A 25,648-nucleotide genomic window follows, 5' to 3' on the forward strand; every position below is an offset into this window, starting at 1 on the left:
AGTATACCTAGACCTAGTGGAATGAAAAAATTAAATCTATATTAATATTTGAGTTATTTAAGAAAAGAGCACCGACAACAAACTAAACTTCGGAATTAGGCACTATAGGCACTGATGTTCAGATTTAGGAACTCCTCACACGTTAAAAGACATTTTTGTCCTTTAGTTAATGACGTCATGCTTTAGCTCCTATCAATTTAGATCGCCATTGCGAAGGATTTACTGTTTAGGAAGATAAATTCCAGAGAACATAATCCTCTGTCACCCTTTGAAATCCGAGTGAACCTCTCTAAACCTTTTTGTCTCGATCATCGGACGGAATTTATGATGGTTCTCCGGTGGTGAAGGCGCGGAGGATCTGATATCAAAACTCTAGGGGATGTCCGGTGATGTCGAAGGAGATCTCGTCTTAGAGACTTGCATGTTTTGATTTTCCCTACATTGGTTCAGATTCTTTCCACTTCCAATGCATGTTTTGATCGTACTAAATCGATGCAAGCTCTAGATGATTCAGATCCTTTCCACTTCCCCACTATTAGCAAGGTTCGTCTTTTCCAAAAGTTTTTTTGCCGTTGATTTCTTATTGATATTGCGTTCTCACCTCCTTTTTTATATTCTCAAGAAACTTGAAATTTTCTGGGTTTTGCTAGAATTGCTAGCTAAATGGGTAATTATGTTGTTCTTATTGATTTGTGATTTGTTCTTAGCCTTACCACGTTTTGCTTGGATTTGAGATGTTTGCTTAAAATCTTCTTTATGCTTTGTGTTTTCTAATAAAATTCGTTTGTTTTCTTTTCAATATATGGTTCGGTTTTGAAGATTGAGGTTGTAGAAGATGAGGATGATGAGTCTGATACATAGCCCACGAAAGTTTTGGTACATATCAAAATTCGGAGAGATAATGTTTGTTCCTTCGGACTCTAGGCTCTAGCTAGTGTTAGTTTTTATGTAGCAATCTTAGAGCTATTATATTTAATTTGGCTTGAACATTGTACTTCCTTGTTTCATTATAAGAATCTCGAGTAGAGTACTAAGCTAACATATCCTTTTGTTTTGTCGATGAAGAATTATGCGACTGTGCCAAGCTCGATCCATAACCATTTGAGGAATTGGACTCTTTATCTCAAGGTAAGTATATCAGTGCGAGTTTAATTGGTTTTCCTTTGGGTTCTCATTCATCGGTCTTGTATTTAGGGTATAGTTTTGACTACCACTGCAAGATGAAACTGGTTTCCTTTGGGTTTAGTCATCTATCTTGGTTTTAGGGTATAGTTTTGAACACCACCGAAGTTTAAAGTTGGTTCCCTTGGGTTTAGTAATCTATCTTGGCTTTAGGGTATAGTTTTAACACCACCGCGGTATCCAATTCGTTTCCCTTGGGTTCGTTGATCCCTCTTGCCTTTAGGTTATAGTTTGAACAAGAAGAACTGAGATATCTCCAACATCTGCTGCATGTAATAGTTGTCAACTTAGTTATAACAAGAATTATAAAGATGTTCTAGTTTCCAAAGTTCTTTACTCCTACTATATCGTTGATCTGAATCTATGTAGGTGAAACAAATGTTGAACTCTCTTCATCATCCTCTAAAGGTACGACCATTAGGGGGGAAGTTTACTTCTTTCCTCTGTTTTGTTCTCTTATCATTTGTTTCCACTAGTTTCTGAAGATACATTAAAAAAACATACATGAGAAGGTGTACGTGGACAGATCAAGAAGAATGGAGAGCTTCTACGTTAACTATGACCAATCATCTGGATCTGGACTCTAATTCAAAAATGAGTAGTTGTTCTGATAAAATCGACATCTTGAAAGTTTCATAAAATCAGTGTATATATTGAGTTATTGATTTGTAATTGACTTATAGTGGATCAAAAATTCATGTTAACAAGAAGAAAATACACTTTAAGGTTCTAATAATATTATTTGGTAAAATTCTCTGAACAAGTAATACTTTTACTAATTTTTTTTTAACATCACACTATATTACTAATTAAATACATAACTGTGAATAAAACAAACATGTAGTTTCGTATGGACAAAAAAATTGTTACAAACATCTTCTGTATATACAACAAAAACTGAACAGTACCCACGATTAATACAGGTGATGTCATCTAAAACTCCCGCCTAACTGAAGAGGGTTAATATGGTCATGAACAGTATACAATTGGCTTTTTTAATGCCTTCCGATGTGCAATGCCTAAATCCGAAGATTGATTTCTTGGAGTGCCTATTTTGATAATAAACTCTTAATATTTTTGAAGTACATTTTGGTTTATGCCCTTTAAGTTTTTCTTATTTAATTTGTTTTATTTACAACATTAATCTCCGAACAATTTTCCTAAAATAACATTTCGTAGAAACTCAATTAATGGAACTATTTAAATCGATCTAATTTGATACGTTTATTGCCATAAATAGGTTGACAACATCTATACATTTCGATTTTTTCAAAAACAACTCTATGCATTAATTTTTTAATCCCATAAAAATCTCCAAACTTATTTTAATAGATCTTTAGAGACTGTATGGTCTCTTAGATTAAATGACACAGCCGAATTTGAGTAACAAATGATTACAATCGCAATAATCATTATAACTTTAATAAAGTTCATAAAAACGAGAACCCAACTTTAGAAACTCAATAATCGGGTATATTTAACTTAAGCATCAATAAATACATTTAATATAGTATTGTTGTAAAACAAGAGGATTCAAAGTCTAGAAACTCTTATTCTTATTCCTTAGAGTTGATAGAGGTTACATATATATAGTAAAGTCTAGGACTTGTCACAATAGGAAACACAATATCTTAAACCGACATAGACTAAGTCCTAATGGCCGATGGGCCTTCTTGTCTTGACCAATGGGCTTCAAGTCTTGGACAGTGTATGGACCGTGTATGGGCTTGGTTATGAAGTCCATCCAAATATTAATACAATGATTCGACATTGCGGGTTACTAGAATTTCCTGCGGTCGGGGATAGCTTGTCTTGGCGCGGTTGGCGGGACAAGAAGCCCATTCGGTGCCGTCTGGATCGGGCTCTAGCAAATGATAAGTTACATGATCTATTCAGTGACTCCTTCACGGAATATTTACCTATGATAGCTTCGGATCACAAACCGGTTCTGGCATCCCTTGAGGACAAAGTTCGTCGAGGGAGGAGCAGCTTTCGCTTTGATCGTCGATGGCTTGATAAAGAGGGTCTACCTGGTGCTATCGCAGAAGGCTGGGAGTCCGGGGCAGTGGGGACATCTGGGAACTTAATGGACAAGATCATTAAGTGTCGTCAGGCAATTTCTCAATGGCGGAAAGCATTGGTTCCATATGGGCGGGAAACAATTGAGGATTTGAAGGTAAGTCTGGCAAATGCTCAGGCAGATGATTCTGTATCGGTTGAGGTTATCTCGGAACTGTCTTGGAAACTGCGAGAGGCTTACCGGGATGAAGAGATTTACTGGTATCAGAAAGTAGGAGTAGGTGGATGCGTCTCGAGGATCAAAATACTAGTTATTTTCATGCCCAGACGAAACAAAGAAGAGCCAAGAACCGCATTGTTGGTCTTCATGACGAAGCGGGGCACTGGGTTACGGAAGAGACTCGGGTTCAGGGCATTGCTGCCTCCTATTTTCAGGACTTATTCACATCCACAGATCCTACAGATTTTGAGGAAACTCTGGATGAGGTTAGTACATCTATCACGGGTGAAATTAATGAGGCATTGACGCGCCCAGTCACTGAACAGGAAATAAAAGAGGCCTTGTTTTTGATGCATCCAGAGAAAGCTCCTGGACCGGATGGTATGACGGCTCTGTTTTATCAGCGCGCATGCGATACGGTTAAGGCAGATTTGAGGCTGATGGTAGATTCCTTTTTTCAGGATGGTTCTTTTGATAAACGGCTAAACATGACAAATATTTGTCTTATTCCTAAAGTGGATAAACCGACCCGGATGTCCGAATGGAGGCCCATTAGTTTATGTAATGTTGGATACAAGATTATTTCAAAAAATTTATGTCAGCGGCTGCGCACCTTTTTGCCAGCTTTGATCTTTGAATCACTTGATTACGGATAACATTTTGATTGCTCAGGAGATGTTGCATGGACTCTGCACCAATCCCTCATGCAAAGGCAAGTTCATGGCCATTAAAACGGACATGAGAAAGGCGTATGATCGGGTAGAAATGTCTTTTGTTGAACATTTGTTGTGGAAATTTGGTTTCAGTGAAAAATGGATATCTTGGATCATGTGGTGTGTGACATCTGTTCAGTACCGAGTACTAATAAATGGGCAACCACATGGCTCCATTCTCCCTTCCAGAGGGCTTCGACAGGGGGATCCCTTGTCGCCTTATCTTTTTATCCTTTGCACCAAGGTTCTCATTGCAAATCTCCGCAAGGCGGAATGGTCGAAGCTCATTACAGGTATTAAGGTGTCGACTGCTTGCCCCGCGATCTCACATCTATTGTTTGCCGATGATAGTTTTTTTTTTGCCGGGCCACAAAGGAGCATTGTGAGGTTGTTTTAGGGATTTTAAAGCAGTATGAACGGGTATCTGGTCAACGGATTAACTTCCAGAAGTCATCGGTTCAATTTGGGCATACAATGGATGCAGGACTGCGTGAGGAACTAAAAGGTGTTCTCGGTATAACTACTTTTGGTGGTATGAGTTCCTATTTGGGCATTCCGGAAAGTCTTGGTGGGGCAAAAACAAAAATTGTCTCCTATGTTCAAGACCGACTGCAATTAAGGGTGGGTGGCTGGCCCGCTAGATTGCTATCTAAGGGGGGAAAGGAGGTCATGAATAAATTGGTCGCCACCGCCGTTCCCACCTTCGTCATGTCTTGTTTTCGACTTCCGAAAACGGTTACATGGAAACTTACCAGTGCAACCTCAAATTTCTGGTGGAGTTCTTCCGGGGACACAAGAGGTCTACACTGGATAGCTTGGGACAAGTTATGCGTTGATAAAATGGAGGGGGGCTTAGGTTTTCGTTGTCCAGATGATTTCAACACCGCATTGCTGGCTAAGCAACTCTGGAGACTGATCACAGTTCCAGATTCTTTATTTGCAAAGGTTTTTAAAGGTCGATATTACAGGCACTCCGATCCTTTGGATCCAATCAAATCCTACTCACCGTCTTATGGATGGCGGAGTATGGTGTCTGCTCGCTCTCTGGTAAACAAAGGACTCATTAAACGGGTAGGATCTGGCGATTCCATTTTAGTATGGTCTGATCCCTGGATTCCTGCCCAATCCTCGAGACCAGCATTGCGTTCGGGATCGTTAGTTGATCCTACGCTCAGAGTTGAAACCTTCATTGACAGGGGTTTGCACTCCTGAAACCTGGCGTTGCTTTCGGCCTCATTTGAGCCGGAGGATGTTAGCCTTATTTCTGCTTTACCTCTGGGTAAACCCAACTCACCGGATAGACTGGGTTGGCATTTGACACAATCTGGCTTGTACACCGTTAAATCTGCGTATAAGGTCCTGCGTCAAAGACCGGAGGCTGTTTCGTATGTGTCTGGTCCCAATATTATTCCTTTACAGGCATTCGTTTGGCAACTTCGGTGTCCACCAAAAATTCGGCACTTCTTGTGGCAAGCTATTTCGGGTTGTGTGGCTACTACAGCAAATTTACGACGTCGTGGTATGAGTTGCGATTTGGAGTGTGCTCGTTGTGGGGTGACGGAGGAAACAATAAATCATGCCCTTTTCTTATGCCCCCCGGCTTGGCAGGTGTGGGCCTTATCCACATTCCCGACATCCTCAGGCTGTTTCCCCTCAGATTCAATCTATGCAAATATGGATCATTTATACTGGAGATTAAAATAGAATCCTTCAGTGGATTCTTTCCTGTGGATTCATTGGTATATCTGGAAGGCTAGAAATGATAAATTTTTTAGTAATTTGGATTCAAACCCCTTAGCAATTTTACAAATTGTGGAGGAGGAAGCCAAACTTTGGTTTTCGGCACAGGAGGACCCTCTAGGACCCTCTTCTCAAGCTAGCTCTCGGCCGATCACGGGTATTCCGGGCATTCCTAGCACTGTGAGCAGTGCACATGGAACCAGTTACCGTTGTTTTGTGGATGGATCTTGGAAAGGGACAGATCAGTTTATTGGTCGAGGATGGTTTTGCATTTCTCCTGAGGGGGAACCTCCCACTATGGGTGCATCAAATTCTCGCCGGAGCTTATCTCCCCTCCATGCTGAAGTGGAAGCTTTCATTTGGGCAATGCGATGTATGATTGGAGCGGATCATGAAAATGTAGTTTTTTTTCACGGATTGTTCTGATTTGGTGAAGATGGTGTCTTCGCCTTCTGAGTGGCCTGCATTCAAGACTTATTTGGACGTTATTGAAGAAGACAAGGAGGAGTTCCTATCATTTTCTATAGTCTTGGTTACTCGATCACAGAATGGTAGAGTGGACAAACTGGCGCAGCGCGCTAGAGTGGAGTCGCACCAAATTACCTATGTGAATGTTTTTCCTACCAATTAGCTCGTTTTGAGCTGATCTTGTTCTTTCTTGTAAAAAAAAAAAAAGATATTAGTAATGATGTTTTGGAGAAACTACTCTTAACTACATTGAAGAATTATATATGAGGATTTTGTCGGCATAAAAAATCATATTGGAAATATGAGTGTATTGTTGCAATTGGAATATGAGGAAGTCAGGATGGTTGGCATATGGGGCTCCTCAGGAATTGGAAAGACTACTATTGCAAGTGCTTTATATTGTCGACTCTCTCATCGGTTCCAAAGTAGTATCTTCATAGACATGGCTTTCATATCTAAGAGTATGGAGTTTTACAAAGGTGCCAATCCAGGCGACTATAATATGAAACTACATTTGCAGAAAGCTTTTTTGGCTGAAATTTTAGATAAAATAGACATAAAGATAGATCGTTTAAGTGCAGTGGAAGAGAGGCTAAAGCACCACAAAGTTTTAATCTTTATTGATGACTTGAAGGATCAAGTGTTGTTAGATGCCTTGGTGGGTCCAGAGCCGGCCCAAAGGCCAAGCCAATAAAGCATGAGCTTGCGGCCTTATATATTATATAGCAAATTCGGCCTCATTTTTTTAAAAGCTTTGTTGGTCTAGTGGCGTTAGGAGTATTAATGTGTCTCACCCATCATGAGTTCGAACCCCGTACAAGCTTATTTTCTTTTATTTTCAGCCCATTTTTTTCCTTTGACTGTGGCCTCCAAAAAGTTAGCGACGGCTCTGGGTGGGTCAAACACATTGGTTTGGAAATGGGAGTAGAATCATTGTGATAACCAAAGATAAGCATCATTTAAGGCTCATGGGATTAAACATATATACAAGGTTGGTCTCCCATCTAGAAAGCTTGCTCTTGAGATGTTTTGTCGATCAGCTTTCAGGAGATATTCCCCAGCTGATGGTTTTATGGAGCTTGCTTCTAAGGTTTCCTTGCATGCTGGAAATCTTCCTTTGGGTCTTACTGTTTTGGGTTCATATTTACGGGGCAGGGACCAAGAGGACTGGATAGATATGCTTCCTAGCCTTTGTAACAGGCTGAATGGAACAATTGAGATTACGCTAAAAATTTGCTACGATGGACTAAAAAACGAAAAAGATGAAGCGATATCATCACATAGCAGTGTCTTTTCAATGGTGCGAAAATCACTTATATCAAACAGTTGATATCATACGGTGATTCAGATGTTAATATTGGTCTTAAAAACCTTGTTGATAAGTCTCTTATCCATGTAAGAAACAATAGTGTGTACATGCACTGTTTCATACAAGAAATGGGTAAGGAGATCGTCCGGATGCAATCCAAGGAGCCAGGAGAACGAGAATTTCTTGTGGATTCGAAGGATATTTGCGATGTACTTGAAAATAAAACAGTAAGTATTTTAGTGGTCTTGTCATATAGCTTTTTTAAAAATTATTAATATTATATCTTGACTATTGATATTATTATCATTTCAGGGTACTAAAAACGTTCTAGGTATATCACTCAATACAGATGAGATTGACAAGTTTCATATATATAACTCCTTCAACGAAATGCGTAATCTCCGTTAGCTAGAAATTTATAGTAAAGATAGGTACCAAAAGAAAGAACTTAAATGGTATTTACACAATAGTTTCAACTATTTGCTTCCTCAACTTAGATTATTAAGGTTGGATGGATACCCAATGAGATTTATGCCTTATAACTTTTGTCTTGTATACCTCGTTAAGCTCCAAATGCCAGAAAGCAAACTCGAAAAATTATGGGATGGAACTCATGTAAGTTTTTTTAATTAATATTGTAATTTAAATTCGTTATTTTACTTATGATATCTAACTTATACTTCAGGCACTTAAAGGGCTCAAGGACATAGATTTGCAAGGATCTCGGAATTTGTAAAAAATTTCAGATCTCTCTATGGCCACCAATCTCAAGAAACTTAATCTCTATAATTGTTCGAGTTTGGTGGTGTAGAATAATGGGAGAAGATGATTTGTATTATTCACATGACCAACTTTATACAAGAGTTTGTTGTTATCACAAACATGCTAAATGATAAGGTAAGATCTTTTATAAGATAAGGACATCACATATTGAATCTTATCATATCTATACTAATATGCCTCCGCAAGATGGACGTCGGTGACAGAGGCCAATCTTGTTACAGAGAGTGTCAAACCGCAGACGAGGGAGTGGCTTAGTCAGCGCATCCGCCAGTTGATCTTCAGAACAAATGTGAGCAACCCGCAGTTGCTTGGCTTGTACTTGCTCTCGAACAAAATGATAATCAAGAGCCAAGTGCTTCATTCGAGAGTGGAACACCGGATTTGCAGAGAGATACGTAGCACCAAGATTGTCACAATATAGAACCGGTGTGTCAGTAGACCGAATGCTCAGTTCAGACATAAGTGAAGCAACCCACTTAACCTTAGAATCAGCAGTAGTGAGAGCCCGATACTCCGCTTCAGTAGTAGACCGAGCCACACCACTATGTTTCTTCGACGACCAAGACACAGGCTGACGACCAATGTACACAATATAACCACCGATGGACAGGTAATCATCATGATCGCCAGCCTAGTCAGCATCTGAATACGCATGAAGATGAGTAGGAGTGGAAGCAGAGAAGAAGATACCCTTATCCGCAGTCCCAACCAGGTAACGCAAAACCCGTTTTACAGCCTCCCAATGCACCGTGGTTGGCTTGTGCATAAACTGAGACAAACGATTGATGGCAAACGCAATGTCGGGCCGAGTCAACAGGAGATATTGCAGACTTCCAACCGTTGCACGATATTGAGTACCATCAAACAACAGAACACCAGACGAGAGAGTGAGAACCTGCGAGGACACCATCGGTGTAGGAACAGGTTTAGCTTCCGCCATGAGAGTCTTGCGGAGCAAATCAGTGATGTATTTTGTTTGGGTGAGATGAAGACCTAAAGCAGTGCGATAAGCTTCCATACCAAGGAAGTAAGAGAGCTCTCCAAGGTCCTTGAGAGAGAGTTTGACACCAAGAAAATCAGTAACCCGCCGTAACTCAGTCAAGGAGGAACCAGTGATGATGATGTCATCCACATAGACAAGGATGTAGATATACGAGGAGCCGATGCGAAGAACAAAGAGAGAAGCATCAGCGTGAGAGTTCTTGAAACCGAGACTGACAAGGAAATCCTTGAGAGCATTATACCAGGCACGCGGCGCTTGCTTCAAGCCATACACCGCCTTTTTGACGCGACAAACATGATGAGGTTTGTCTTTATCAACAAGACCAGGAGGAAGGCATTGTTGACGTCTAGCTGAAAGAGAGGCCAATTGTGATTGACCGCAGTACCAAGAACTGCACGAATGGTGGCATGTTTAACGACCGGAATGAAGGTGTCATGATAGTCAAGTCTAGGACGCTGGTGAAAGCCCCTTTGCGACGAGGCGAGCTTTATATTTGTCAACGGAGCTGATATGTCTATATTTTGTCTCTCCTTAGCCTATTTTTATCATGCATTTAGCTAGGATAACTCATTGGTTTGCATCGTTTTCTAGTTTTTTTATACACTTTGCACGTCTACGTAGTTCTTGCATCATCCTTGCATATATTGTGCATTTTGGAGTATTTCAGGTATTTAGGAGACGTTGGAAGCCATTCTCGTCCGAGACATTGTCACCATCTCCGTTTCGTCCGAGCCATTCTCACCATCTCCGTCTCGTCCGAGCCATTATCACCATCTCCGTTTCGTCCGAGCCATTGTCACCATCTCTGTTCCGTCCGAGCCATCCGTTCGAGCCATCGCACTCGAGTGGGATTTAGCTTTCGACGTCTTCATCAAAGTTGTAGGGAATTGAGTTACCTTTCCAACGCCGTTTATTTCAAGTCAATCGGAGGTGTGGTTCAAGAGTTATCATTGTTTTAGTGGATGCGTATACACCACGCTCGAGCCATGCTTCCCCACCACACACTCCAGCTTGTTTGATCGAGCCATGCTCCTCAGCCTTCCGTCCGAGCCATGCTCTTCAGCCTTCCGTCTGAGCCATGATGACATTGCATTCCATTCGATGAACACGGACTCGATCGCACATGTCGGGAAAAAGGACGTTTGGTTTCACACGCTTCAGGAGATTACCGAACCGACGCTTTACCTTGTCGTTTTAAATTTTAGGGCTTTCCATGTTAGACTACTATATATACATTTTGTTAACTCTTTGCAGAGACATCTTATCTTTTATCTCGTTTTTGTTCCCAGAAGGTTTCTGAACCTAGCCTCCAAAAAACGTTCTCAGACTTATATTCCGATATCTTTGAGATTATTGAGATTTTGCATTTGATTCTTTCTACAAAGTTGTTCATCTTATTTTTATCTACCTAATAATGTTTGTTTCAATGATTTCTGTTTTTGCATCCTTGACTATGATTTTCGGATCTGAGTAGTGTGTTAGTTCTTGAGGATGGGATAGATTAGGTGGAGGATCTTAGGATGTAGAGTGTTTAAGATTTGATTGTATGATTCCCTTCTGGACTAGAGTTAGAATTACTAGTTTCTCTCTGATCAATTGGAACTAGGCTCGAGACATTTCCGCACCCAAAAGGTGTTTGATGAAATGTCTGACCAACTAGTGCCAGAGACTTACGTTCCTAGCCTAAGAGATTAGTTGTCTAGGATGTTTGTTGACGTGAATGAACTTGTTTGTCATGCCTGCTCGACCACGTTTCTCTAGCGAGAGCTAGGTATGGAAGTGGTTGAGTCTGAGTAGCTTTTGCCAAGAGATTGGATTAGCTAAGTTGTGATGTTCATTGTTTAGGGATACTTTGCTTGTGGTATGTTAAACACTCCTTAGACTAGGATACTCCACCGACATCAATTACCCCATCCTTAGGACTTCTTTCTTTCTGATTTTTATTACATTCCTGAAACTGTTTTGTTTGCTCATGCTTAGAATTGTTTGCGTTTTTATTCACTTTCGCTTCTTGTCATGCATTCTTGTTTCTAGTTCTGTGACTCATTTCCGTTTCGCATTTTGATCATTCTAGGACTGTTAGATAAAAACACTCTTTGAATTGGCTTAACTTGTGACTTTTTGATTGCATCTTGAGTGATAGTAAACTTTCCCAACTGGATTGACACCTTAAGTATTACAACGCATAAGGTTAATTGAGACCTGCTAGGATAAGACACACAAAAATCCTAGTATCAATTTGGCGCCGTTGCCATTTGGGATTCTTTTTGCTACATTTAAGATTTCAAGTTTTGCAAGATTAAGTTCCGTTACACTTATCATTCCGAGTACTGACTTGTTTTGGTTTTCTGCTTGTTTGTTTTGCATCTCAGGTTCCTGTTGATTGTAACCTTGCATGCACACCAGATCAAGAGGGCCTCAGAATCTCCTTCCTGTGATCGACGAAATCAACTGGTTGCAACGCCCACGACAAGCTCGTCAACCCATTGAGCATCCCGCACACGTCACTATGGAACAATAGCATGAACCACATCAGGGACCGCAAAACATTGGTGCTGGGGATGCACCGAACACTCATACTCAACGTGCTGGAATCGTCCCTCCCGCCGTGCTGAACAATAACTTTGAGATCAAAAGTGGTCTGATCACCATGATCCAAGGAAACAAGTTTCACGAGTTGCCTATGGAGGATCCACTCGACCACTTGGACGAGTTCGACCGTCTTTGTGGTCTCACCAAGATCAACGGCATCAGTGAGGATGGTTACAAGTTGCGCCTCTTCCCTTTCTCCCTAGGAGACAAGGCTCATCAATGGGAGAAAAACCTTCCCAGGGGATCAATCACGACCTGGGATGGTTGCAAGAAAGCATTCTTGGCCAAGTTTTTCTCCAACTCCAAAACAGCACGCCTCAGGAATGAGATTTCCAGCTTTACTCAGAAGAGCTCAGAATCATTCTGTGAAGCCTGGGAGCGTTTCAAGGGTTACCACAGCCAGTGCCCACACCATGGTTTCAGCAACGAGTCATTACTGAGTACTCTCTACCGTGGTGTCCTTCCCAAAATACGCATGCTGCTTGACACTGCTTCTAACGGTAACATCCTGAACAAGGACGTCGATGAAGGTTGGCAACTGGTGGAGAATCTTGCTCAGTCCGACGGCAACTACAATGAGGATTATGACCGCACAGTTCGCGGCGACGCTGGGTCTGAGGAGAGGTACAAGAGGGACCTTAAGAATGTCAATGACAAGCTTGACCGCCTCTTGCTAAGTCAGCAGCAGACTGTCCATTTCGTATCTGAGGATGACCCTTTTCAAGTTCAGGATGGGAAGGGTGAGCAGTCTGAAGCAATCAACTACGTCCAGAATCAAGGTGGATACAACAAGGGTTATAACCCTTACAAGACGAACCCCAATTTGTCTTACCGGAGCACCAATGTTGCAAATCCACAAGATCAGGTGTACCCTCCTCAGCAGCAACAACAAGGTACGCAAAAGCCTTTTGTTCCTTACAATCAAGGATTCATGCCTAAGCAACAGTTCCAGCAAAGTTCTCACGCTCCTTCCGGACCACCACCTGGATTTTCACCTCAACAAGTTCAACCTACTCAAGCTCCAGATCAAGAAATGAAGCACATGCTACAACAACTTCTTCAAGGTCAAGCTAGTGGTTCTCTGGATACTGCTAAGAAGTTTGCTGAACTCAGTCAGCGGATGGAATGTTCTTACAATGATCTGAATGTCAAGTTTGAAGCTCTTAACTCCAAGATGAAGTATATGGAAGGCAAGACTGTTTCTACTTCTACCCCAACAACTGGCCAACTACCTGGAAAAGCAGTTCAAAATCCCAAGGACTATGCTACTAAGCATGCCATCACCACCCAAGTTGTAGATGTACGGCTCATTGAGGACACTTAGAGTTTAGATGGGGAGGAATTTCTTCAATATGAAGTTCAGATAAAGGATCCTGACGAGGTGCTCAAGGATCCAATTAAGTCAGCCAAGCAATCTGATCCTGAAGCTACTACAGAACCCACTGCTCCCAAGGATAAACCTGTGAGATTCATTCCTCCACCATACAAGCCACCTCTACCATTTCCAGTGAGGTTTAAGAAGCAGCTTACTGAGAATTATAAAGCTCTGTTCGAAAACTAAGTCAAGGAGATTGAACTTAGGATGCCTTTGCTTGATGCATTTGCACTTGTGCCTCAATATCAAAAGTTTTTAACTGATTTGGTAACAGAAAGGACCAAAGAGGAGGAGGAGATAGCTAAAGGAGTTCAAGCTAAGGTTTTGGAAGATGAGAGGGTAGTGCATGACATAGGTGGGGTTATTCATGAATGCAAAGCTGTTATTCAGAAGATGATTATCCCAAAGAAGCTAGAGGACCCTATTTCTATCACCCTGCCTTGTTCTCTAGATCCATTGACCTTCAAAAAGTGCCTATGTGACCTTGGTGCTTCCGTAAGCCTCATGCCCCTCTCTGTAGCTCAGAGGCTAGGATTCAACGAATACAAGTCATGCAACCTCCACTTAATATTGGCTGATAGGACTACTAGATTGCCTCATGGTCTACTAGAGAACTTGCCCATCAAAATTGGACAAGCTGAGATTCCTATTGATTTTGTGGTGCTGGGAATGGATGAAGAGCCTAAAGATCCACTAATCCTGGGAAGACCTTTCTTAGCTACAGCTGGAGCAGTCATTGATGTCAAGAAAGGGATGATTGATCTCAATCTGGGTAAAAACTTCAAGATGAAGTTTGACATCAAGGATTCTAAGAAGAAACCAACTATTGATGGGAAGACCTTCGTGATTGAAGAGAAAGATCATAAAGCTGGGTTTGACATCTTTGAGAGTGTGAATGAGGCAGAAACTGAGGTTTTGGTAACCAAAGAGAAAACTCAAAGTGTCATTCGACCATTCTCCAACTCAAGTGCAGTCGTTACCCTCCCTAAGCGTCAAGCCCTGCTTCCTAAACCTCACCAACCGCAAGAGTTAAGTCCTCATGCGCTTGACAGTTTGTATGAACTCCAAAATACTCAGATTCTAAGGGATTCAGTGAAAGAGTTAACAGCTATGGTGAAGGAGATGAGTGGGCGATCAAGAAGCTCCAAGGTACAATGAGAAGTTCTCCTCCAAGGAAATTAAGGAAGAAGTTTGGGATAATGAAGAAGAGGTGTTGCAGAGTTCAACCACCACCGTGCATTCTCAACCATCGTCGACTCGAGCAAGGTTCAACCGACGGCGTGGAATCAGACTCAACCCATACTGAGAGGTTCATCACTCTGCACTCGTTCGAGCCACGCCTCTGCTGTCACGCTCGAGCCAATCTCACTCCGCACATGCTCCAATTACCACGCTCGAGCCACTCAAGCCAACACCCGATAGAGCCCCTCTCTCGAGCCACACACGAAGTCTCCATCGAGCCAATTCGTCAGAGAACACTCTCTCCGGTTCCTTTCCCAGCACGTCAATCTTCATATGTGTCACGGGAGCGACCATCTTCACCCGCTCCTTCGAGCCACTCATCACACGAGTCTAGGGAGAGAAGGAGACGTGGTTCGCGAGGTTCCAGAGCCTCTTCTAGTCACCGATCAGCGCGTTGTTCTGCAGCTCGAGATGAGCATGAGGTTGAGCGGCGAGTTGAAGCTCAAGGTGATCATCAGGGCACGCAAGCGGTTGAGCAGCAAGTCGACAACCCAGCTGATGTCACACCTGTGGATCCTGAACAAGGCGAAGGACAGAGTCAGTTTCACGCTCCTCCTTGGGAGAGCATGGACTCCTTTTTCTACTACTGAGGTACTCTGACCTTTCCTTTGTAAATACCATTTCATTCATGCATTGTTTCTGTTGTGATTCTTACATCCTCCTGCAAATTTTTCTTACACAGGAGACTGTGTAATTTAAGTTTGGGAGAGGATTTGAGATGATGTATCTAATGTCGTGTTTTGTGATTCTTATTTCAAATTTTTGCATCATATCATGTTTGAGTCTGCATCCATCTATTTGCATAGAAAAACCATAAAAATTTGAAAAAATTTCGAAAATTTCCACAAAACAGAGTGTTCATGTAGTTTGCAATTACATATTAGGATTGAGTCTAGGTTTATTCATATAGGGTTGTTGCATTTAGCATAGGGGTTGATGATGATTGTAACCTTGTTAGCATGTTGGATTCAATAGGATAGGATCAAGGCCCTTGTTCTTAGTTCTTTGATGCTTGTTGATTGAACTTGAAAATTTAAGATTGAAGCATGTTTTGGATTGATATCATTCCCTATCTACTTGAACCTATTCCTGACTTGCAATTATCCTGTTATGCATTGAAGTTGAACTCATGGATACCATATACATACTTGGATTGTCTTTCACATTTTTACCACCCTTGTCAATCCAAGTAGCTGATTCCCATCTTTGGAACAGTTCTCCGCACCCTTAACCAACCGTTCTTTCAAGCCAATTGTATTCTTGAGTGTTAGGCCTTTTTCCGAGTTGAGCTTGTTAGAAAGTGTTAGGTTCTAACCGACAAGAGTAGGATCCTGTGTAGTTCTAGTTCGCGTTATCCGGACTAGTAGGACTAGGTGAGAACTCGAATTTTGGGTATTGGGTATGGATTTGTGCAGAAGAGTGAGTGTAAAAAGAAAGTAAAGGGTAGAAAATCTTTAGGAGGGGGATGTGTTTTCAAGGTTTACAAGTCTAGTAAAGGATTTGGGTTGAGCAAAATAATGAGTTATTGGTTCTGGGCATAAAACGAAAAGATTAGACAAAGAAAAGAAAGTAAAATGTTTAAGATGTCTAGATTCCTTAGAAGAAAAGAAAAAGAACTTTACTGATAATAAAGATTTCCCAATCCGCTAGAATGATAAGAAGTGAACTCCTCTTAAGACCAAGTGTAAAGAATGAAAGATTGGGTTTGAGACAATGTTTGTGATGAAGGGTAGAACCAACATCGGTTTGGAACGTTCTTTGGGTAGACAGGGCGCTGCTCTTGTATGTATCAGTTGGTTTCAACCTTTAGCCTTCTCTTAAGCTCAACTCATTTTCGTGAGAGAACCTTGTCCTGTATTGATGAAACCACTCGAGAAGGAGACCATCTAAGTCTCTAACCTTTCACCCTAGCCAAATGAGTTCAACGACATTGTTTAGCTTGATTCACGGTTCTCTGTTAATGAATGTTAAAGGGAATGATTGATAGGATTGCCTGTGTAGAAAAAAATATAGAGTTCCTTCACCATGCATCATAGAACTAAAAACAAGGACCTTGATTCTAACTATTTTATTTAGCATGTTTTATGTTCTGAGACCCCATCTTCACACCTCTTCTCCATACTCTATTCTTGATTGCTTGCTTGAGGGCAAGCAAAGAGTAAGTTTGGGGGAGTTGATATGTCTATATTTTGTCTCTCCTTAGCCTATTTTTATCATGCATTTAGCTAGGATAACTCATTGGTTTGCATCGTTTTCTAGTTTTTCTATACACTTTGCACGTCTAAGTAGTTCTTGCATCATCCTTGCATATATTGTGCATTTTGGAGTATTTCAGGTATTTAGGAGACGTTGGAAGCCATTCTCGTCCGAGCCATTGTCACCATCTCCGTTTCGTCCGAGCCATTCTCACCATCTCCGTCTCGTCCGAGCCATTGTCACCATCTCCGTTTCGTCCGAGCCATTGTCACCATCTCCGTTCCGTCCGAGCCATCCGTTCGAGCCATCGCACTCGAGTAGGATTTAGCTTTCGACGTCTTCATCAAAGTTGTAGGGAATTGAGTTACCTTTCCAACGCCGTTTATTTCAAGTCAATCGGAGGTGTGGTTCAAGAGTTATCATCGTTTTAGTGGATGCGTATACACCACGCTCGAGCTATGCTTCCCCGCCACACACTCCAGCTTGTTTGATCGAGCCATGCTCCTCAGCCTTCCGTCCGAGCCATGCTCCTCAGCCTTCCGTCCGAGCCATGATGACATTGCATTCCATTCGACGCACACGGACTCGATCGCACATGTCGGGAAGAAGGACGTTTGGTTTCACACGCTTCAGGAGATTATCGAACCGACGCTTTACCTTGTCGTTTTAAGTTTTAGGGCTTTCCATGTTGGACTACTATATATACATTTTGTTAAGTCTTTGCAGAGACATCTTATCTTTTATCTCGTTTTTGTTCCCAGAAGGTTTATGAACCTAGCCTCCAAAAAACGTTCTCAGACTTTTATTCCGATATCTTTGAGATTATTGAGATTTTGCATTTGATTCTTTCTACAAAGTTGTTCATCTTATTTTTATCTACCTAATAATTTTTGTTTCAATGATTTCTGTTTTTGCATCCTTGACTATGATTTTCGGATCTGAGTAGTGTGTTAATTTTTGAGGATGGGATAGATTAGGTGGAGGATCTTAGGATGTAGAGTGTTTAAGATTTGATTGTATGATTCCCTTCTGGACTAGAGTTAGAATTACTAGTTTCTCTCTGATCAATTGGAACTAGGCTCGAGACATTTCCGCACCCAAAAGGTGTTTGATGAAATGTCTGACCAACTAGTGCCAGAGACTTACGTTCCTAGCCTAAGAGATTAGTTGTCTAGGATGTTTGTTGACGTGAATGAACTTGTTTGTCATGCCTGCTCGACCACGTTTCTCTAGCGAGAGCTAGGTATGGAAGTGGTTGAGTCTGAGTAGCTTTTGCCAAGAGATTGGATTAGCTAAGTTGTGATGTTCATTGTTTAGGGATACTTTGCTTGTGGTATGTTAAACACTCCTTAGACTAGGATACTCCACCGACATCAATTACCCCATCCTTAGGACTTCTTTCTTTCTGATTTTTATTACATTCCTGGAACTGTTTTGTTTGTTCATGCTTAGAATCGTTTGCGTTTTTATTCACTTTCGCTTCTTGTCATGCATTCTTGTTTCTAGTTCTGTGACTCATTTCCGTTTCGCATTTTGATCATTCTAGGACTGTTAGATAAAAACACTCTTTGAATTGGCTTAACTTGTGACTTCTTGATTGCATCTTGAGTGATAGTAAACTTTCCCAACTGGATTGACACCTTAAGTATTACAACGCATAAGGTTAATTGAGACCTGCTAGGATAAGACACACAAAAATCCTAGTATCAGGAGCCATCTGTTTTGCGCTTGATACAGAAAACCCACTTAGAACCAACAATGTTTTTAGCTTGTGAGTGATCAACCAAGTTAAATGTATCATTCCTCTTAAAAGCATCAGCCTCAGCATGGATTGCTTTTGTCCACTTCTCATCCTTAAGAGCTTGGACATGACTCACTGGTTCAGTCTCCTTAAGAACAGCAGTCAGACCATAACGAGGATTTGGCTTCCGAATGTTGTCCTTGTCTCTAGTCTGCATGTGATGTGTGTTCTGAGGAGGCATTGGGCCGATGAAGAGCTTGGAGAAGTCGAAACCGAGTGATCAGCCTATGAAGAAGCAGAGGAGGGAGCAGGGGACAACTCAAGCATGAGAGTACCGACAAGTGAAGAGTCCGACGACGGGGCTGCAGAGTGAGTGAGTGACCAATCGAACGGATGAACGACAGAGCCTGAGAAGGAATCGGAGGTCAATGGTTCATGAGTGGGAGAGGAAGGAGAAACTGTTTGCAGAGGATATGGAAAAACTGACTCAACAAACTGAACATGGCGAGAGACATAAATACGAGAAGTAGAGACATCTAAACAAAGATAGGCACTTTGAGTTAGAGAATATCCTAGAAAGACACAAGGTGTGGATTTTGAACTTGTTGTGACCATAAAGGCGGATCCATGGGTAACACAAACAGCCAAAGGTTCTAAGCTTGGTGTAGTTTGGTTCAGTCTGAAAAAGTAAATGATAAGGAGAGTATTGAGCCAGGTTTGGGGTTGTTTGGCGGTTGATAAGATAAACAGCAATGGCAAAGGAGTAGGTCCAATATGTGTTTAGGATGGAGGCATGAGTGAGAAGAGAGAGGCCCGTTTCAACAATATGATGATGCTTTCTTTCAGCAATGCCATTATGATCAGGAGTGTGGGGAGGAGAAGTGAAATGGGAGATTCCATTTGTTACTAGAAACTGCTTAAGGGCAAGAAACTCCCCCCCATTATCCGAAAAAAACATTTTTATTTTTGTATTGAAACGGTTCTCAACAAGAGCTTTGAAGATTGGAAAAATTTGAGAAACTTGTGAATTTTGTTTAAGAGGGTACAACCAAGTGTATCTTGTGTAATGATCCACAAAGATGACATAGTACTTGTACCCATCAATAGAAACAACAGGAGATGTCCAAACATCAGAAAAATATGTCAAGAGGAGCTTTTGATTGTAAAGAGGAGATGGAGAAAGGTAATTTATGACTTTTATTGCTAGAACAAGAGTTGCAGAATAAATGAGATGACAAAGATGTAAGAAATGGGTAAAGAAAACTTAGAAACCATATGATGTAAAGTCTGAAGATTGGATGTCCTAATCTAGAGTGCCATGAAGAAGGAGACACCTTAGAACAACTAAAAGCCAAAACAGAGGATGGAACAGTGTTTGGAACGGTGATCGGCCACTCATACATGCCCTCATTGGCTTGCCACTGAGAAGCGTTGTCCCCGTGCGTAGATCCTTCACCTGGAAGGTAAAGGGACACAATTGAATCATCACATTATTAGTTTGAAAAAGTTTGTTGGCAGAGATCAAGTTTTTTTTCATCGCAGGAACACATAGAACATTAGTAAGTTTAAGATTGTGGTGTTGAGAGGGAAGAGAGATGAAACCAGAGTGAGTTATGGGAAGATTGGTGCCATTGCCAACCATAACATTTTCCCCACCGGTGTATGGAGCATGGAGAGATAGGTTGGAGAGATCACTTGCAATATGGTGTGAGGCAGCGCTGTCAAGAAGCCAAGTAGAAAGATCAGGATGTGGCGAGCTTGTCGTGTGATGAGCCTGTGGTTGTTGGTGTTGCCATTGGGGAGTTGGAAGAGACAAGTGAGGTGCGGACCAGGGAGCAGGACCACGATAATGAGCAGAGTAGTGCGGTGAGTAAGAAGGAGTCGGAGAAGGTGCTCTATATTGGGGACAGCGGCGAGCACCATGTCCTTGAACACCACATATTTGACACTTCCTGAGATATGGTCTTGGTGGACGAAAACCTCCACACAAAGGATTGTAGCCACCACGGGAATATGAATGAGACGGGCGAGGGGTAAATTGAGTGGCATTCGCAGTGACCGGAACAGACAGGTCGGATTTGCCAGAAGCCTTGAGTGCATTCTCACGGTTGATGAGTTTCTCATGGAGTTCTGGGATCGAGATTGGCGTGTCACGACCTTGAACCATCTCGATAACAGCTCTGTAGTCTTCTCCAAGACCAGAAGTGATGTAGTCTAGAAGATCTTCATGAGGAAGAGGAGCATCAAGCAGGGCAAGTTTGTCAGACTTGTCATGGATGGATTTGTTCCCTTTGGAGATGTCTTTGAGCTGGTCCCGAATCTGACGGATGTGGGCGCGAGATGAGTTTCCATAGGTGCGAGAGAGAGTTTTCCAAAGATCCTGTGTTGACGTAGTACGAACAACAATCGGTTGAACAGAGAGAGAGAGAGAGAGCCAAGGATAGCACTAAAGAGAAGCTTGTCCTGGCGTTTCCAAGCGGCAAAGTTTGGATTAGGTTGGTTAGCAGCAGCATCAGTGGTGGTTGTTTCAGCAGGCGTGTTGTCTTCGTCAGTGATGAAGACATGAAGATCATGAGCCTCAAGGAGGGATCGGATTTGCAGACGCCAAGTGATGAAGTTGTTTGGCGTGAGCTTGGTGATGTTGGCCATGTTGAGGGAGATCAGAGTTTTGTGAGGTTCGGAGATGTTGAAAACAGGGGAGGATTCAGCAGAGGTAGAAGAGACTTCAGATGTCATGATGAAAAGAAGAGAGATTGCAGGAAAAACAAGAGAAAAATAGAAGAAAAAGATCGATGCGATCGTTTTTTTTTTCTTTGGATCAGAGCTCTGATACCATGTAGAATAATGGGAGAAGATGATTTGTATTATTCACATGACCAACATTTTTATACAAAAGTTTGTTGTTATCACAAACATACTAAATGATAAGGTAAGATTTTTTATAAGATAAGGACTTCACGTATTGAAGCTTATCATATCTATACTAATAGGTGGAGCTTCCTTCCTCTATTCAATATCTCAATAAACTGAGGTCTTGCTTATGAGAGGATGCAAAGATCTAGAAACTCATCCCAGTGGAAACAACCTTCTCTCTCTTAAAAGACTTGATCTCCATGGATGCTCAAAGTTGCATATGTTTCCTGATATCTCAACCAACATCTTAGACCTCGATCTAGACGAAACAGGGATTGAAGAATTCCCATTCAATGTGCCTCTTGAGAAACTCACTGCTTTTTAGCATATGTAATATAAAGAGTGTGATAACGTGGGACACAGTGCAGGTGCGTACTTAACCTTTCCTCTTTAGTTCACCTTTTTTTTAACTAACATTTTTATATACAATTATTTACCTTAGGTTAAATGTCTTATAAACATTTTTATTATTATTGAAAGAATTTTAAGACCATCTCCATTGGTAATAGAAGGAGAGTGTTTTTAATTACATTAAAATTAAATGATAAATTGTATTAGAACTAAAACCAGTAACCAATTGAGATGTAGATAGAAAATGTCTTAAGACATGTCTTTAATATTTTTAGGGTGACATTTTTCTCTTCTCTCTCTTCAAAAGATTTTTAACTGTATATTAAAAAATTTGATAAAAACACCTCTATTATGAGCAATGGAGATGGTCTAACAATGTGAAAAGGTAATCCGATCGAGAGCCTTTAGGAGGATGTGACTCTTGAGTATTTTCAGTTAGCATCTTTTGGTTGTTGTTTGATACTTCAAGATATAAGTTCTTTACTACATCTATATATACTCACATAAATATTTTTGAGATTATGATATATATATATATATATATATATATATATATATATAAATATCATAAAACTATAGATCATTAGTCAAGAACCTATATTTTTTTTGAGTATCAAGCAACAATCAAATTGTGATAATTGATAATGTAATTTAGTTTCTTATAATCTATTTTGTAAATATTTTATTGTTTTTTATAATACACTTAGGGGGTGTTATTGGATTGTGGTTTTTAAAGGAGTTTGATGTATTTAAGAATCAGGTGTTATTCAATTGGGTATTTTTAAAAATCCATTAAAATCTAGTGTTATTCAATATCTACTGGATTTTGTATGATTTTGGATTTCAACGTACTTTGCTTCTAAAATATGAACAAACACAATACCACACTTTTCTCAATCATTTCATTTTCTTCTCCTCTCTTTAGATGGATCTCTAGCCTTTGACATATTATTGTTTGATTTTTTTTCTCAATCCTTTTATATAATCACACTTATTCATCAGATATGTATTATTTTTGAGAATTTTTTTTTTGTGTTCTTTAACTTTTTTTTCTGGGTTCATGATCTATAACTTTTTTTTTTGGTTTATGATATAATCACACTTTTGTTTTTCTGGGTTCAATCTCTGTTTCCTTCTCCTCAAACCCTTTGTATATAATCACACTTATTCATCAGATCTGTGTTTTTTTTGTATTCTTTAATTTTTTTTTTCTGGGTTCATGACATCTGGGTTCTTTAATTACACCAAAAATCTGGATTGAAAACAAATACAGTTTAATTCAAGTTTTCTATGACATGTATAAAAGTCTGGGTGTTATTAATTTAATATAACTTTGGTGTATAACACAGTTTATGGATATATATATATTTTTTTCTAACAATAACTTTTTAAAAAATCCATAACAATCACCAAAAATACATTATCAATGACTTTCAAATCCAACTTATATGCATTATAAAGTCCACACAAATGCATTAGACTTTTAAATCCACTAATGTCCTGGGTTAATTAAAATCTATTAAAATCCTCAATCCAATAACACCCCCTTAATATTTATCAGTAGACTGGCAACCCAAAAAAAAAAAAAATTATAATAAAACCTCTATAAACTAATAATGTTAGGATTATGTTTAAACCAAAAGAAAAATCTTAGGAATATGATCTTTTGTAAAGAGATGTGTTTCAAATTTTTTTTTTTAAGATTTTACATTAAATTCTAAAAACAATATATGAGCGTAGACTATTTGATTTTAATAAAAATCTTTTGGATGCGAATTTATTATTTTGATCTTAAACATTTAAAATTCAGAAAGTACCTTTTTGAAAAGAAAAAAAAAAGTTTCTTATACAAAAGATATACATCCATTTAATAATCTGATGATAAATAGTTTTTTCCGAAAATTAATTTATAGACGTTTTAAAAATTTAAATAATTAAGAAAAGAAGTCATTTTAGTTAATTTGATTTAATAATTTTACATTTTTTTCAGCCGCTTACATCTGTCATGACCATGTTGTCTCACTCTTTGACATGACTATTTATCTTGGATATCCCAAGTTTGGTGGAGCTTCCTCCTCTATCCAAAATTTCAGTAAACTTGAGCATTTGTGGATTACAAAATGCGTAAATTTTGAGACTCTTCCCACTGATATCAACCCTGAATATCTTAGAGAGCTTTATCTCACTGGATGCTCACGTTTGAAGAATTTTCCTGACATGTCAACCCACATATATATCATCGCTATATCTAGCCGAAACAGGGATTGGAGAGGTTCCTTGGTGGATCGAGAAATTGTCTCGCCTTGAGAGCCTTGAGATGAATGGATGCAACAATTTAGAGTATGTATCACTAAACATTTTCTAAATTGAAATGTCTTGGAGATATCAACTTTTCAAACTGTAGAGCACTGAATCAAGTTAGGTGGACTAATAATCCATATGTGGTGGCAATGACAAACAACATCCCCCCTGAAGAGTGCGACGATAGTGATCAAGAATGCGATGATAGGGATCTTGGCGGTAAAATTGATTTCAAAGGAGACTCCGACTATACTAATTCTGGTAGTGAAACTGATTTCAGTCAAGTCTTTGAAGAGCAGTATCCTTGGCTTGTTGATAACTTTCAAATGGTCAAACTCAACTGTATAAACTGCTTCAACTTGGATCAAGAAGCTCTCCTTCAACAAAAATCAAATATCCTGAGATCGATAAAGTTGTCATGTAAAGAAGTGCCTTCATATTTCACTCATCGTAGTTTTGGAACCTCCCTGACCAAAATCCCTCTACCTTATACCTTTCTCTCCCAACCGTTCTTCAGATTTAGGGCATGCATCGTGGTTGATTTTGGATCTCTTCTAAAATATCCAAAATCTAGGTGTGCATTTGAAATACAGGTATCATGTCGGTTCAAGCGCACTATTGGGAAAGACTTTCATTCATCTTATCAACAGTACCTGGACCATTCAGAGTATAGTCATATGGTTATATTCTACTGGTATATCCCTCTTAACGAAGAGAATGGATTTTACTATTATAATTATGTTGATATACAGTTTCAACTTACCCCTACCTGCTAGCAGTTCATACTCAAAGGATGTGGTATACTAATCTCTGAGGATGATAGTGATCTAGGCATTGAGACTGATTTTAATGAAGAATGTCTATACAACTACGATGTCTATCTTTACAATGAGACTGATTATAGTGAAGAGTGTGAAGACAGCGTTGATAATGATTTAGGAAATGAGACTGATAGCAGTGAAAAGTATGAAGACTGTAATGATAGTGATCTTGGTAATGATACTCATCACAGTGAAGAATCTGAAGATAACGATGTGGAGATAAAGTGAAGAAGTAAGCAATTGTAGGTAAACTTTAGACATCTCATAACTCATTCAAGATCAAACTTGAACTATTTTTAAGAAAGAATATTTGAATTGTTTCTGCAGACTACGTGAAGGCAGGCAACTCAAAAATCTATTGAGTAGCACTGGAGCCAAACCGCAAAGTTCTTAGGTCATTCAAAATATTATATACAAAATATTTTATTTAGCTTCAAATCAATTTTAGTTTGTGCTTCTAAAAATTATGGCTTTCTAACTACTTTAGCTAGAAAAAGTATGGCTTGTGAATTGTGATAACTTTATCTTTGAGGTTTCGTAGAAAAAATATGTCAATATATAAACTTCTTTCACCTCTGCATTCAATCTGAATAAGCCTAGGACCATGTTTGTACAGACGAAGCAACTGCTTAAGGTCATGAGTGAGTGAGTGAAGCATGTTCTGTTGTAATCTTCATGT

At 40.0% G+C, this 25,648-nt stretch overlaps 1 protein-coding gene, 1 long non-coding RNA gene, 1 other non-coding gene and 1 pseudogene across 8 annotated transcripts; 3 read left to right on the forward strand and 1 right to left on the reverse strand.

Annotated features, from left to right (window-relative positions):
- The first annotated feature begins 212 nt into the window (after positions 1-212).
- Positions 213-1,933, forward strand: LOC147944674 (uncharacterized). 6 transcript variants are annotated; one of them, XR_015557654.1, is made up of 5 exons: positions 222-543; positions 820-903; positions 1,066-1,128; positions 1,552-1,590; positions 1,695-1,933. It is a non-coding gene; the product is annotated as an uncharacterized LOC147944674 (long non-coding RNA). The 6 variants fall into 6 exon arrangements; XR_015557650.1 differs by having other exon boundaries at positions 225-543; positions 820-876; XR_015557653.1 differs by having other exon boundaries at positions 225-543; positions 820-876; positions 1,709-1,933.
- Positions 1,934-2,845: 912 nt separating this feature from the next.
- Positions 2,846-6,505, forward strand: LOC147944675 (uncharacterized). The gene is made up of 7 exons (XM_087512683.1): positions 2,846-3,478; positions 3,529-3,864; positions 4,094-4,427; positions 4,619-5,332; positions 5,554-5,742; positions 5,933-6,237; positions 6,311-6,505. The coding sequence occupies exons 1-7, from the start codon at positions 2,846-2,848 to the stop codon at positions 6,503-6,505; spliced, it is 2,706 nt and encodes a 901-aa protein (XP_087368809.1).
- Positions 6,506-6,643: 138 nt separating this feature from the next.
- On the forward strand, positions 6,644-25,363 carry LOC109132912 (disease resistance protein RPS6-like; annotated as a pseudogene).
- On the reverse strand, positions 12,343-12,449 carry LOC147944676 (small nucleolar RNA R71). The gene has a single exon (XR_015558646.1). It is a non-coding gene; the product is annotated as a small nucleolar RNA R71 (small nucleolar RNA).
- Positions 25,364-25,648: the final 285 nt, after the last annotated feature.

The sequence above is a fragment of the Camelina sativa genome, chromosome 5, assembly GCF_030686135.1.
Source record: "Camelina sativa cultivar CO46 ecotype springtype chromosome 5, ASM3068613v1".
Taxonomy (NCBI): Eukaryota; Viridiplantae; Streptophyta; class Magnoliopsida; order Brassicales; family Brassicaceae; genus Camelina; species Camelina sativa.